Source organism: Ambystoma mexicanum, chromosome 10 (assembly GCF_040938575.1).
Source record: "Ambystoma mexicanum isolate Mex_15411 chromosome 10, UKY_AmexF1_1, whole genome shotgun sequence".
Lineage (NCBI taxonomy): Eukaryota > Metazoa > Chordata > Amphibia > Caudata > Ambystomatidae > Ambystoma > Ambystoma mexicanum.
Window position 1 is genome coordinate 195,470,353 of NC_090932.1, and position 16,312 is coordinate 195,486,664.

The following is a 16,312-nucleotide window of genomic DNA, read 5'->3' on the forward strand; positions in this document are numbered from 1 at the left end:
TGCGGAGCCAAAGCTCGCGATCGAACCTTGCGGTCATGGCCAGCGCATTGCCCGCTCTGATTGTAAGGGATGCAGAAGATGATACTTTCCTGCCCATGGCTTCCAGTTTTCGTCCGTCCTTATCCGGTGGTGCCGACAACGGTGAGGAGGGGTTGGCGAGTTTCTTTCTGGCCGCCACTGTAACAACCGAGTCTGGTTTCGTATGACCCCTCAAACAAAGCGGTGCCGAATCCGGAGCTTTATATTTCTTTTCTGGCCTGGACACCAACGCCGGAGTCGATAAGGGCATGGATAGGATCTTGGATCCGGAATCCCAGATGGTATCGAGGAGAGGAATTGTGGTCACTGTCCTCCTTCGTTTGTCCCTGTGCTCATAGAGCACTGATTGCCTTTCCTCCGAAGAAACCTGAATTTTAAACAATTCTGCGGCTTTACCTATAATGGTGTGGAAAGAGACGAGATCATCCGGCGGTGAGGCCTTGCCCGGCGAGTCTCTCCTCCTGGGCTTCTCGACTACGTAGTCATCCCACTCACTGGGTGCGTCTGGCTCCTGTGTTATTTCTCCTTCTTCTGGTTCCGAGAATTCTCCAAAAGGATCCTCCTGCCAGTCTGATACCGAGATGGTGGACGGTACCATCGTAGGATCCACGTCCGGAGATCGCGGTCTGTGCGATGACTGTAGTGACGGGACTCTTGTAGGTGAAGCACTGTGGGTGCTGCTCCTCGGTCTTCGAGCAGGTGATCTCATCCGTTTTTGCGGTCTACTCCTGTGAGGAGAGCAACCAGATGTGCCTGGAATCGGAGATGACTCTCTAGGAATAATTCCTGCTTCTAAGGGATTAATCGGGATTTGCTTCTCCCCTTGCAAAATTCTTCTACAATCCTCTGCACGGATAACATGAGTATCGGGTCATGAGGATATTCAGATTCTCTCGTGGACGGGTACCAAGGAGGGCTGTATTGTTTCGGTAAGGGACCGATGGACTCTTCCACCACTTCCGCATCAGAGAATTCTTCCTGAAGAATTACATCCGGAAGTTCTGCCATGTGCCCCAAAGGTGAAAATTGCTGTACCAGTGGTTCAGTCTCAGTATTCTTCTCAATGATATTGCTTTCAATGACAGGAGTTTCAAATGTGGACGGCAGTAATTCCTCCGTAACTGCCGAAATTTGTGGTGCCTCTGAAGGTGTTATGGACGATGCTATCTTCGTCGACGACTGAGATTTTCCCGTCGACGAGGGCTTCGCTGCCGACTGAGATTTTGCCGTCGACGACTGAGATTTTCCCGTCGACGAGGGCTTCGCCGTCGACGACTGAGATTTTCCCGTCGACGAGGGCTTCGTCGACGACTGACATTTTCCCGTCGACGAGGGCTTCGTTGACGAATGTGGAGTATGTTCAGTGGACGACTGCGTCATGGATGAATGCTTCGTGGACGAGTGGTGTTTCTTGCTCGTCGACGATTGCTTCGTGGTCGACATGTCCGATGACGATGATCTAATTGCCGACGATTCTTAAGCGTCGTCGTCGTCGATGATGGTTTCGTCAACGGTATGGCCGATGACGGGCCTTTACCTTTCCCTTCATTCGTGGACGGTTTACCCGCCGACGACTGCCCCCCCCCCCGTTTTTTGCAAACTCCTCCTTACCTCTGGAGGCAGATTTTGCTGACTTTTTCTGGCTTGGTAAGTCAACTGGAGGCAGAAAGGGTATCAATTCCAGCTTCCTCTTTTTGGACTTGGGAGAGGAACTCCTTTCCACTGAAGAGGCCCTTCTCTTTGAAGTTTGTCTCTCAGATGGAGTGCTGGATTGGACAGGAGCTGTTCTGACAGACTCTTTGTCCGAAGAATGATCCCTGGATTCCAGGTATGAAAGGAGTCTTCTATGCCTGTCATGAAGGGTCTTGGTGGAAAAAGTTCTACAAATCTCGCATTTTTTAATGTCATGCGGGTACAGACAATAAATGCAATGCTCATGGGGGTCTTTGTAGTAAACCAATTTCTTCTTACACCTCGTGCAGTCCCTGAACAGGGAAGGCTTCTTGACAGCCTGAGGTGTCTCCATTTCTGAAGAGAAGTTCAGTCGACGATTTTGAGAGGAAAACAACAAATTTTGTCTCCAAGGGTAATTGAAAACAAAGCCCCTAAGAAGGGGAACAAGATGGAATATATTTTTCCAAATATATTCCACACAAAAGTAGAAAGAATTTGAAAAAGCTCAGAGAGCTTGAGGATTCCCTGTGTCTGTTAGACTGCAGTGAAAAATCTGAAGATGGCTGCCGGGGGCAGAGCTTGGGCCCTGCCACCTCATTGGCTGTGGCCATTAAGGACCAAAGTGAGGTGGAGAGACTACACAATGAAATGGCTCATAGGCCATAATGGGCTATGTACATGCACTGCTAGGTAGCAATGTATATATATTTTTTTTTTAAAAAAATATATATTATTAAATTTATCACCGAGGATTCCCAGTCTGACGACGGGGAATATTCAAGCATCTGAATCTATGAAAGATCCAATGCTGGAGAAGTAAAGATCCAGCTGAAGGAGACAAAACTCACCAAGGGTTACATTAACAGCACATGTCGATAAATCAAAGTAGACATTTTGTTGGTTTCCTGATGCATCACAATACAGGTCAATGTGCCAAAAGGGGTTATCAAAGATACTGTTCTCATGAACAGTTGTCAACCCCTGTTTCAATGTATTAATATCAGAGAACCATGTGAACGCCCCCACACACAAAGACCCAATGATGAAAGGCCTGTACTTATGACTTATTAGATTGTTCCATTCAAAGGACATGTTGAGGGCTCTGCGGGCCATGTCGAGGCGATATATCCACCTTTGTTCTAGTTTACCAAGCTGTTTGTCTCCATCTCCCCCCCTTCGGTTGGGGGTGAGCATCTGCAGGACATACCACTTCAAATCTCGGTCGGTGTGCCTTTTGTGACTGTAATGTTCCACAAGTGTTTTGTCAGCAACTTTCTGCCATATACAGGGGCGATGTTCCGATACATGCTGTTTGATCGGTCTTATGGTCTTACCAACGTACATTAGTTTACATGGGCACTCAATGATGTATATAACCATCGTGCAATTGCAATTCGTGTGCGTCTTGAGACTCAATGGATGTTGACGTGGTCAAATGAATGTTTGGTCTCCGTAAACTGACAGGCAACACACTCGCCGCATTTGTAGAATCCCTGGATGGGTGGATGCCCGCAGGTTTTCTCCAAGGATTGTTGCATCACTGGCCCTTGGTAAGTGTGAACCAAGTGTTCTCGTAAGTTCCGATTCTTTTTAAAAGCAAAAAAAGGTTTCTTGGGACAGGGTCCCAATGTTTTGTATGAGATGACAATTTTTGTTCATCGTACTTTTGACTATATTGCTGATGAGGCTGAAAGTGGTGGTAAATACTAGTCCCTGCAGCGGTTCTTTCAGTTTAGGCGCAAGACAAAGTAGGGCCGGGAGGATAGCTCAGGGGCAACGCGCTCGCCTTGGAAGTAAGACGACGTGGAGCAACACAGGTTCAATCCATGGGTCCGAGCTTAGACACCTCTGGGCATTAATCGTGTTATAAATACCCACTTACATATTACAAACCTACCTCAGGTTACTGGCCGCTCTCTTCTGGGTGTGTCTCACAGCTGTTTTGAGGGGATTCCCCTCTGTAGCAGTCCGTATGGTAAATTGTTCTTCAGCCCAGCTGGAAGGTAGCTTGTGAAGTGTAGCAGACTTTTCCAGTCTGCCTTCTTTTTTGCGAAACATTTCCGTTTTAAATCTGAGGCCGGATTTATATATGTGGAGATTCAAAAACTCGATTGAATGATGGTCCCAATTGATGGTGAACTTGATATGGGTATCACACGTGTTGAGCCAGGTGTTGAATGACTTCAGTTGATCCACGGAACCTCTCCTGATCAAAAGGACATTGTCAATGTAACGTGTGGGACTCTAACGATCCTTCATTTCCATGCTTTATAGTGAGCTGGTTCATGCCTACTTGATGCCCAGCCACCCTATACTCTTATGTGTAGCGATTCCTAGAGCCCAACCGAAGTGGACTCCATTAGCCACGGGTCACCACTACCAGGTATTTACCCCGTTGCTCATCCTGTGGGCGTAATCACTCATGGGCAGCATCATGTTACCAACACACACAAATATTATCCTATATTGAAATATTCTTCTGCGTGTTACAGAAATTGGAAACACACCTCGTGTGAATTTTGCATTCTACCTGCCAGAGTCTTATAAGCACAGTAAGTTCCACCCAGTCAAAACTTTTTATGAAATTCTTGAACCTAGGTGCTCTTGTAGAATATGCTCCGGATACACCCCGCCCCCTTACTTGCAACATGTTATTTGCTTGTTTTTTAGATCATTGTCACAGGATACCTCTTGAATGAGTTTGCCTTACAATTCCCCGCCCTGATAAAGGCTGATGTACCTACAGCTCCACAATTACTGAAGGGCCGTAACACAGTTGTGTCGACAATCCCATCTTAACACTGTGTCTATTTTACAACACTGTCCACCGAGCTGATTGAGCATACCTAGTAGTACACTTCTCCAGATAATGTTAGGGGCTGTTAAGCATTGAACTTGATCTTTAGTTTGTATTTTAGTTTCCCAAGTATCGCTGATTGGTTTGTTTGTATGGAATGTATGTGGTTTACTATCCTGTGCCATTTGTTGATTCAATTTATTTAAATAATTGTATGTCAAGATATTAAATGTAATAAAATAGTGGATCACACCATAGCCAGACTCGCTCTGATCAGTCTTTCGATATATATATGTATATATATATCCAGCCGCAAAGAGCCAGCCTTCTAAACAAGTTACGATTTGGAAGGAAGGGGGTATGCTGAAAAATAAGTATTTTAGACGTGATATGCTTTGATCATCGGTCAAGGTTTGCAGTTAATGCCAGAGTAGGTCAGCCCTTCTGGATGGGGAATAGCACACACATGTAAAAATCAGGCTCTTCTTCTATTTTAAAACCATGTGGAAGATCAGACACCTCAGTCAGACAAGAATATGAGGGGTAAGATTAATTACTTTGAAAACAATTGGCAGACTGCCACAAACTCACCTTTGTTGTTATAGACATCTAGGTAATTTGGGGCAGAGAAAATGGTGATAAGAGAAGGGAAACCTGTTGTCTGACTTTTCCTGTACATTCGGTACCTGTCGGAGAGAGTTAGAACTTTAGCACTGCTCATGATCATTCCAAATAAATATAACAGAAAAGGGAGGAGTGACTTACCCTGCATCCTGAGCCTCGTGTGCCCGGATCACTGACAGTAGATTATTGCTTTGTAAAAATTCACACACTGCAGGATAACTGAAAAAGAAGCATGCAGGTGTCACTATAACATTTAGCCAAATACCAAACAAACTAATCTTGTTTCAGAGTTTAGACACTCAGCCAGTGCAGTTATCCCCCTGTGGTCCTAACGGATATTGCTTCACTTGCCCCATAGCTATTCCTAATCAAAAATGTTCTTCATCATTCTGCCCCCGCTTCGGTTTCCCTCCCAAAACAAATCTACCAAAGCAGATAGTGAACAGAGATTGCAGAGATCCCTCTTACCCGAAATGGTTCAATGAAGTAGCACCACAAGTGCAGAGCTTCCTTTAACCATGATTTACACCATATTGCACTGATACTTGGACTGCTGAACTCCTTTGGCCCCATCAGTCGAAATGTGGGACAATGTTGCATAAAAGAGGATTGGAGCAGGTGCCCTAGCATTTGCAATGATATTAGAACAGTAAGCGTGAAAGTAGTGACTCCACCCACTTCCATCCCACAAGGCTCTTCTCAAATTAGTACTATTTTCTGCCTATCAGTGGAACCATATTATAGCTAGATGGACTTTAGTTGAAGCAGCATGGGTACAATAACTAAAGGCATTGGTTGAATATAACAACAAGAGGTACAATGGTGAGAAAATTGTTATTTGTCCCTAAGGCTGGAGAAAGAACCAGGCATGGTTTAAAGGGGGGCTGGAATGTGTCTAAGGACAAATATATAGAACAGAAAAGCAAGTGTCCCTAACCCCCCAGGATCAGGGAACCAAACAGACATATACAGAAGCAAACCATCCGGCGGCATCAATTTAAGAAAATAACAATGTATTCATATTAACCATATGCTGTAACAGTCATATTTAAGAACATTTTCTTCAAAACAGGAAACCGGCATTACATACATGCTTCAAATTAATAAAGCAAAACATATGAAAAAACATCCATCAAAATTCACAGACATACAATCACTCCTCAACATACACATATCCACATCCCAAAAAATTGAGGAAAACAATCTAAAACTGATTGTGGAACAGAAAGGGTTATCAGTTTTAGAAATTATTTTTAAAATGTGTAAAGCAATGGAAATGTGTTGTTTCTTCACAGAGCCATCTTCTACCCAATGTTGCACGGCTCAATAGCCCAACCAGTTTTGATGTGTACAAAATGGATATCGTCTTCATGGGGCGAGCAAAGACTACAAAAGCAAAAAAAAGAATACATTTGATGCAATGTTGAAAGATGACTTCATTTTCAACTTGTCAACCCATATGCATATTTGTGGAACAAAATTATTTAATGAAAGGAGGTCCAAAATCAATAAAGTGCTCATTTATTCGTTAGTTAGGGAAAAGTAAAATCAATACAAATATCTTTGAAAGCGGACGGTTTGTATTTTGATTATCTAGGTTTGAATATAAATGTACCCAAGTCTAAAATACTGATTTTAAATACATTCAGTGGTTCGATTCGTAGACCAAATTTGCTTGGCATATTAATGATCAAAGAATGGAGGTAGTGGATAATTGTAGATATCTTGGGGTGCTCGTTAGGTCCAAACCATCTATACGAAATCTAAATCAAGCTGTAAAAATGGAAGCCATCTCTGCTGCCTTGCAGTTACGTATGAATGACAGAAAGTATGGTCGGTTTTCTTTACTGCCGGTACTTAGAATGTACAATCAAATAATACATTTCTAGAATTATGCATGGTGCAGATGTGCGTGAAGAAAGGTTGGATTGGCTTAAATTCGAGTCTCTTATTTGGAAACAGGTTTCATCCTTGCCAACGGAGACCCATTTTCGGCCGTCCGTCACATGTTGGGCCTAATTTCTTTGCAGGCTCAGGTTAGTTGGAGAAGATTACAGATATTGAAATCAGAAGTAAAGGGGGCTATCAAAAGTGCTAAAAGTCATAAAGCAAAAGGCCCAGATGGGATCCCGGGCTGACCAGATGAAAGATGAGCCAGAAATGTGGGGCCCAGTCGTATTGAAATTGTTTACATCAGTCGTAAAACTTAATTATGTCCCTAAATCTTGGCAATCGGCCTAAATAGTACTGATTTACAAGAAGGGTGGTAGAGAAAATCCAGGCATCTATAGTCCCAACTCAATACTTGATGCCAATGGCAAAACGTTTTCAAGGGTGATTTTGAACCAATTCCTGGAATGGGTGGACTCAAATGATAGTCTCCCCACCTACAGGCTGGATTTCGAACAGGGATGGGTACCATCGACCAATGCTTTCGACGTTCCCTTGTCCTCCCAAAAAACAGAGTTAAAAAACATGCAGGTCACCAAGCTGGAGGCAGAAGAGGGTGAGGTTGGGGGCTGTGATTCGAATGGTCTAGAGAGCAGGAAGAGGGGGCTTGGCAAGAGGAGGGTATTCCAGTGGTGGGGATGGTATCCTGGAACATAGTTGGAATTAGGGGGAAGCTGGAAAGGGCTGTTACTATGGCGTTTGAGGACCCATGAAATAATCCTTCTACAGGAAATCTGGGCCTACAACATCCCCCTGTTGGATGGATGTGTTTCTTAAGGCATATCCGCCAAAAAAAAAAAATCATAGGGGTAGGTGCTATGGGGGAATGGTCATTTTGGTCAAGGCATTTCTGAACTGTAGAGCTAAGGTGGTGGAGATGGATTTCCTCCAGTTGCCGACGCTAACCCAGTGGTGATAAGGTTACCATCCTCAACTTCTATAACAGTCCCCATAAGGCTGAGGTGAACCGATTGGGGAACGTTAAGGGGGTTTGTGGATGGGTTTCAAGGAAATGGGTGGCCTTACAAGGTTTGTGTGGGGTGCGACTTCAATCTTAAGATGGGTTGTGGAATCTCTAAAGATCTATATGATGCAATGGAAGGCTCACTTCTGAATGTTCAGGAACCGCAAATGGATTGCCCACCAGAGCAACCTGTCGGCTTGAAATGGAAGCTGCCTCTAAAAGAAGAATAACCTGGAGGAGAATCTAGAACTCCGGCAGGCACCTCAATATCATGGCAGGGATGTTGCCGGAACTCAACAGTATCATTGAGAATACGGCCAACCCAGTGCAGGTGGTGGAGTATTTTAAGGGCCTCCTAAGGGCCCTTACTAGGGGCTTTATTTTAGAGTAGAACCTTAGAGGGAATGCAAACAGTAGGGGATGGTTTAACCAAGCCTGTAAGACCGCTAAACAAGCCCTATTGAACGCTTTAAAATCTCCGGCCATTTCAAGAGGCAGGATTACTCCGGCAAGAGTCCATTATCGCTTGGCGATAAAGAAAAGAAAAATGGAGCTTGAGGAAAAGGCGTGGGAAGGCTTTCTTCAGGCCACTAGGACCAATGCAAAAGATTTTGGGAATTTCTAAAGGGGGGGGGGGTTTACAACCCAAAGGAGGGCTATTGTAGGACACATGTAGCAGCGGAAGCCTGGATCACACATTTTAGATCACTGTTTGGAGCTAGAGGCTCACGAGAGGGGGAGCAGGGGAATAGTAGTTTGACCCTTCGCTTCAAACTCAAAAAGGTCTCATTAGCAATGAGGGCACAAGCCTGTGAACGAGCCCCCGGACCTGATGCGATACCCGCTGACCTTTTTCTCGACTAAATTGATTTATGGGCACAAACTATTTGAGCCTGGGTGGTAGGGACTTTCCGGTTCTGGCCTATGCCGACGACACAGTTCGAATGGCCAGAACTCCAAGGGCTCTACAGGCGTTGATTGCCACCTATGCTGCTGTTATGAACAAGCTGGGGTTAAAAATTAATACCACCAAGTCAGCACTGATGGGGTATGTAGGGAGGAAGGGAACTGCGAAGAGGCGCCCCATGGTTTGCAATGGGGAACTCATTCCAGGAGTTAAAGAATTCGATTACCTAGGGGCCAGATTTTCAGAGGCTGCTATGGGTAATGCTCACCTTAAAAAACAGACTTTTAAAATAAGCCAGCACACGACAGACATTTTTTGTTTTCTCACAAGGTGCAAGTGTCAGCCCATCAAACCAGTCCTGAAGGTTTATGCTGTTCAAACCAAGGCGGCTACCTTATAGGGAGCTCCTTTGTGGGGTCACACAAAGGCTGCAGATCTTCAGAGGAAAGAAAACAAGTTCCTCAAACAGCTTCTGGGCCTTCCAGGCTCAACCACTTGCCCATCAGTGCATCGGAAACTGGCGGTGGAGTTTTGGGAGGACCAATGGGCTGGCGCTCCAGTATTCTTTGACTGCGCCTATGGACAAATGAGCATGCTACTTTATGCCGCTTTATCATCAGGAGTACTATGGGTAAAGAAAATGGACTGCCTACTGCTAGGGGGCAACACGGAAAAATGGCCTTGCTTCCCTAATGATCCAAGCTGCACAGCCTGTGGGATGGCGAGGGAAGACCGCAATCATTTTATTCTATTCCGTCCAGCATATGGGGTTATTAGAAGGTCCACCATCCTGCAGGTTGCTAAGCTTACTAACATCCGCCACTATAGGCCAGCTTTACGCATTCATCAGACAGACTCTAAACTGACCGCTTGGGCTTTACCTAAAAAGAGCTATTTATCTGAATAAGGGGATTTTAAAGGAATGTTCAATGTTGTAACTGCACTAAAAAATATGGTTTTAACAAAAGTATTGCCAATGAATATGCTGTTCCTTTTTGATTCTTTTTGTATGATGTACTGACTATTGATAACTCATCTATCTGTATTTGATGGATGCGTGCCAGTTGGAAGTTGAGGGGGTTAAGCTGGAGCAAGTCTGGTAATATGATTACCTGAGGGGTAAGATTTACTGATAAAGGGGTATGGGCTGCCCAGCTGGAAACATCTCTATTATCCTCGAAAGAAATAGTGGAGGTGTCAGGGCGTTTTTTGTAAACCCTAGCTGTTAGTATTTATAAGATCCAATCTGTTCCGGCAGCCCTTTATGGAGGTGAATTGTGAGTATTCACCAATTGTCAGAAGCTAGGGACCAAATAGAACAAGTTCCTAAAAATATTATTGCGCCTTCTGCAAAGCTTCTCGAGTACTCCTCTTTTGGAGTGTGGCCTTGAGCCTAATGATGTACAGCTGTCTTGGAAACCTGTTTTTTACTGGGTCAGACTCTGGGCGTCACCAAATCTAGGAAGGTTCCGTGAATGCCTTGTTGATTTACTTGGTCACAGGTGGGAGCGCTCATTGCTGTGGATTAAACATGCTAGACTACTATTGGAGGTTTTAGACCAGAGTGATATTTGGAAGAACCCTGAGAATATAAATAATTGTACGAGAGAAGAGCTGAAGCATGCCGTAATGCAGGTTAACTACAAAAAGCTCAAACAACTGCCTAAGCCTACAGTTAAGTTTGGACTACCTCTGTTTAAAAACTGAACAGGGAGCTGAGAGCGATTACCGGCCTATGCTTGTACCCGGTTTAGGTAATTTAGAATCAACACTCTTAAAACCACCAAATTCACAAGTGGTTGGAAAGGCCAAAATGTGTCATGTTGTCCTTTGTGCAATACAGGCCTGGAATCTATTATGCACTTTTTAATATTGTGTGAGAGCTACAGGGATTTAAGAAGATTTCATCTGTTGCCCCTGTTTAGGAAAGCTTGCGTCACCCACGCCCCATGAATTTTATTCTTATGCCAGTCCACCACAATTGTTAACGACATATGTGGCAAGATTTGTATATCGAGCATGGACTCGGAAGAACTATTTGCTCAATCATAAGAGTTGAAGCCAAGCTTTGATCTTAGCTTAGATTTTATATTAGGTGTAGTTTATTCCCGTTGTGACTGCTTTGTAATTGATGCTGAGGCTAATCTGTTTTTATGCATGAATTGCGCCCAAGTGGTCCATGTGACATGATTTAATCGCACTGCTGATGTGATTATTTCTTATTACTGCTGTTAATGTATGGATTATTTGCTGAAGACACTTTTGTAGAATAAAGCATGTTTGATGAAGATCAAATCCAAATCACTCCCTCCCAAGAATACTTTGTGAAAATAAATGAAGTATGGAGTGAATGTAGGTAGCTGAATGAGTGGATGAGTGCTTCTTTACACTTGTTGGCAATTCATTCGCTCAAAATAGATGAATTGGTACAGTGCCCTTGGAAGACCAAGGCTGGAAAACAACAGTTACAGGTCAGTAACTTGTTCCTTCTCCAGCATGGGGTTTGGCATGGATTCACATGCTCATGAATATGAATACCCAGCAGTACGCACACACAAACACAGAAGGTGACGACGCTAAACAGAAGTACAATCACTTACCCCTAAGAACAGACTCACTTCATACAAACAGGTTGCGTAGCACAGCCTGGCCGACTCTGGACTCCTCCCTGGCATCGCTGTCGACACCATAGAATTTCGTGAAGGTGTGCGCAGACCTCCATGTAGCAGCCCTGCTAATGTCCAGCAGAGGAACACCAGAGAGAACTGCTGTTGTTGCTACGATAGCTCTGGTGAAATGGACTCTCGGCTGGTCCAGAAGAGGTCTGTTGGCCAGACGATGACCGTGCATGATGCAGCCAGAAAGCCTTCAACAAGGCCTTCCCGTGACTCACAAGACCAAAATGCACAAAAATCCTTTGTGCGTGCCACATAGTACTTTAATGCACGAGCAACGTCCAGCGTATGCAGAGACCTTTCAGCAGCTGAATATGGATTCAGGAAATATACTGGAAGCACCAAGGGTTCATTGAGATGGAATTCAAAAGGAACCTGCGACATAAAGGAGGGGTGGGTCCATAGCATCACCTGCGTAGCATGAAAAGACAAGCATGGTTGCTTGCCTGAAAGAGCCTGGATATCCCCGACCCACCTGGGCGAGGTGATGGCTACTATGAAAACGGTCTTCCATGAGAGAAACTTCAGAGGAACCCGATTGAATGGTTAGAATGGAGGCCCCATAAGTTTAGTTAGGACGACATTGAGGTCCCAAGTCGGACCAAGAGCCTTCACCGGTGGAAATGTCCTGAAGAGGCCTTTCAGAAATTCTTTGAAGAGCCTGTGAAACCTTAGTGATGGCCTGCCGGTGGCGGCGTTTACTGGGAAGTGGCCGTCAGATGCACCTTGATAGAGGAGTTAGCCAGACCCTCCTTGGCTAAAGATACACAGGTAAGGCAGGAGCTGAGGGACTGTGACGTGCTGAGGTGCAATCTTCTGCACCGTGCACCACACAGTAAAGCGTCCATTTGTGGCCCTAGCACGATAGTGCAGAGGACGCTCTAGTCTTGGCCAGGACCTTCCTGCATTCTAAAGGAATCTCATAATGTCCAACCTGTAGGGCTGCAGGAGCCAAGCCGTCAAGGGTTCAGAGACGCTGGGTCGGGTGTAAAATCGTTCCGGCTTCTCTGGACAGGTCGTCGGGAAGAGCAGGAAGCCAGATGGATGGCGCTATCGCCATGCCGAGCAGCTCCGGATAGCAGATCTGGTAAGACCACGCCAGGGCGATCAGTATCATCTTGCTGCAACAGCGTTTGAGTGTGTTCATCAGCAAGAGGCCCTCCCACGTGAATGAAAACACATCTCCAAGGCTCCCCGGCTGGGGAAATCCTAGCACTTTGCTACAGTCGTAAAGAGGTCAGCCCCACATGCTGAAGAGACGCGATGTCTGTGCCTGCTGGAGCTCCTATTCACGGCAGGACCGCATCTCCCTTCTGAGGGAGTGCGCACTGGTGTTCTTGATGCCCACCAGATGAATTGGGTCGAGAAACATGTCCTGAAGAATGGCCCAGTGCCAAAGGGCCTGCACTTCCAGGAAACGAGCGAGCGCCCTCCCCCTGCTTGCTTCCGGATGTAAAACAGTGGTGGTGTTGTCCGTGAAGATCCTCACTACCCGTGCCCACAGAACAGGAAGGTAAGACCTGAGGCCCCAAAACACGGGCCGCAGCTCCAGAAGATTGATGTGCAGCGCCTGTTGCTTCAGAACCAGAGGCCTCTGGCAGGGGACTACCCAGCATGAGCCCCCCCCCCATCCATCCTGAGAGGCGTCTGCGGTGAACGTAACCTGGAACGGGAGAACCTGAAACAGAGCACCCTGCGTAAGGTACTTGAGTGCTCCCCACCACAGGATGGGTTGTCTGAAATCTCGGTTGAGTGCAATCTTGTCTGTCCACTTGCCCATGACCTGGAGCCACCTGGCGTCCATAAACTCCTGTAGAGGTTTCATTTCTAGTCTACAAAACGGAATCCGGTGAATGCAGGACATCATGCCCAGTAGTGACTTGATGGAGTGCACCGTCGTGGGCTGAGCCGTAACCAGGCAATGCACCTTTCCCAACATAGCTATCATCCTCTCCTCTGCGGGAAACGCGAGAGATATCTCTGTGTTGAGGCGGGCGCCTAGGAACCGGGCATTCTGCAATGGCACCATGCAGGACTTTGCATAGTTGATGGAGAATCCGATTTCCGTCAGAAGGCATATGGTCTCCCTGGTGTGCCACACTGCCAGGGCCTGAGAGGGGGAACAAATGAGCGAGTCGTCCAGGAACTGATAGGCATGTATGCCCCTGCGATACAGATGCGCTGCCACTGGGGCCAGGCACTTTGTGAATACCCTTGGCGCCGATTTCAGGTGAAATGGTAGAGCCTTGAACTGATAGTGGCGTCCAAGAACCGCAAAGCACAAGAACATTTGATGCTTTGGGTGTATGGGGACATGGAAGTAGGCATCCACTAGGTCCAGCGTTGCTAGGAAATCCCCATCCTCCAGCCAGCCGAGCACTTGCTGCAACGTGACCATCCTGAATTTTTGGGACTTTACTATTTGTTGAGGAGTCGCAAGTCTAGGATCGGATGCCACCCTCCTGACTTCTTCCGGACCAGAACACTACTGAGCCCCAGAGGCACAGCAGGACGGGTTCTATTGCCCCTTTTATTTGCATGTCCTGCACCTCTTGAAGCAGTTGGGCCACGTGCAGCTTCTTCCTTGCCACGGGGGGAATCGAAGGGCACCTGTGTTTGAATTCCAGGGTGTGTATGTCAAGCACCCACTCGTCGGTGATGATGTTTTTCCACTCTGTAACTAAGTGCGTCAGATGGGCCCCTACTGGGGTGCAAAAGTGGGGGTCTGAGCCCTGTGCCCGGTCAGGCTTGCTTGGGCGTCTGCGTCCTGGTTTGTGGATGTCACCGCTATGCCCCACTGCCGAAAGCCTACGACTAGCCCCTGTACGCCTCCTGTGAGTTTGAGTGGCACGGTTGACAGTACGATGTGGGTGCGTACCCCTTAGATGATCTGTTGAACTTCCCTATAGAATATAGAAGGAATGAAGATTGTCGTGTTGCAAGGTCACCAGAAATCTTGCCGTTTCAGTGTCCGTTTTAATAGCTTGCAGTGTTTCGTCCACCACCTTGCCGAAGAGGTTATGTCCATAGAAGGGCATATCCACCACCTTCCCCTGGACATCCAGCCTGAAATTTGTGGCCTTTCGCCAGCCCTGGCATCTGAGCGCCAACCTGTTCCCCATTTAATGAAAACCTGAGAACGCGACGTCCATCGCCACCACGAGGGCGTGCTCTGAGGCCACCTCGCCTTCCTGAAATAGGGCTAAAGACTCTGTCTTTTTGTCATCTGGGATATCCAGGATTGGGCCGAGCTTGAACAACTCCTCCCTGTCATAATGGGCCAGGATGGCCAGGGCATTGGCAGCCTTCACTGTTGAGGCAGCGGTATAGATGTGCTTGCCCATTGCGTCCAGCTTTTTCCCCTCCTGGTCAGGGGGAACCATTGATTTGGAGAACGGGTTTGCCGACCGATTACTGGCGGCGGCTGACACTACAGAGTCCGGGGACGGCTGTGATCAGAGGCATTTAGGGGCAGAGTCGGGCACCCTGTATTTCTTCTCAAGCCTGTCCCGGTTTGCTGGTGTAGAGCTTGGTGCCTTCATGAGAACCAGGCCTTCACCCCAAACCTTGTACAGCAGAGGAATAGACGTCACAGTCTTCCTGGATGAAGCGCGCCTCTGATAAAGAAATCCCCCCCTCCTTTTCCCCAGGCACTAAGTTGAAGAGGGTAGACACCCTTGAAAGCATCGAGTAGAAGGAACCCACTTCATCAGGAGGAGATGCCCGGGCGGGAGGGGGCGGGGGCGGGGTGTCGATAATCGGCATCAAACGGTTCTCCATCCAGTGGCGCAAAGTCATCAAACTCCTATGTTTCCATGATGCCTGTATCCGTGGCCGTTCAAGTGGCTGAATGAATTGGATCCACCACTGGTACAGCTGGAGTGTGGGGTGGCATAGGGTGCCTCAGTTTTGGATGGTGCATCCTGGGATGTGGTCTTCAAGGGCTGTGCCTGGGGTGCTCCCCTCCGGGGCCATTGGGGGTGGGAGCCACTGCTGTATTTCTGACACCAAAGTGTACAGCGTAGTCAGAATATCTAGGGACATGTCACTAGGGCCCTGTTGGGGTACCACCAGCACTGACACTGATGGGGGGCTAGTGTGCCTCGCTGGGACAGATGGCTGGGCCTGTTGCAAAGGGAGGGCCTCTTCACCCATCGGGCTGCCCCCTCCCTGGTCCAAGCAGAGGCCTTCCAGCAAGGACTCCTGGCCTGAGCGTGTATATATTGCCATGACCAGATCACTTGCTACCTCCCTTAGACTCACCGTAGGCCTGGGGATCAAATTTGTTAGCGCCAACAGTTCTCTTGATTTCCCTGCTGTAAGGAAGGCATGGTATCAAAGTAAGATAGGCACAAGTGACCACAGTTCAAGGGTGTTTATTAAACTGTAAAATGGGTGAGATAAATGCCTAATCTAAACCTAAATCTAAGATCGGAGCAAGCTACGACCATCAAATCATAATAATATAGTCCCATTGGAGTCTAGTCAAATACAAAGAGGCCTATAACAAAAAACCTATTGTCAATCCTTACAGCTGTGCTACAACATAGTGTGGGGTAATGTTCACAAGAAAAAAAAAAGAAGTGTTCACAAAATTATAAGTCGGGATGTTGAGGCTGGGTCTCCCTTCCCCACATTTTTAGCACGGGACAAGGCGGTACTCTTGAGCACAGTACATTCCT

The 16,312-nt window shown here is 46.8% G+C and overlaps 1 protein-coding gene across 2 annotated transcripts in view; it reads right to left on the reverse strand.

Annotated features, from left to right (window-relative positions):
• Window positions 1–16,312, reverse strand: part of PPP3CC (protein phosphatase 3 catalytic subunit gamma) — a 1,509,833-nt gene that overhangs the window by 847,025 nt on the left and 646,496 nt on the right. For both annotated transcript variants that reach the window (XM_069617714.1, XM_069617713.1), the window contains exons 7-8: window positions 5,276–5,353; window positions 5,102–5,196 (exon numbers count right to left, since the gene is read on the reverse strand). In XM_069617714.1, the coding sequence (XP_069473815.1) occupies window positions 5,102–5,196; window positions 5,276–5,353 (173 nt within the window). The remainder of the gene's footprint in view (window positions 1–5,101; window positions 5,197–5,275; window positions 5,354–16,312) is intronic.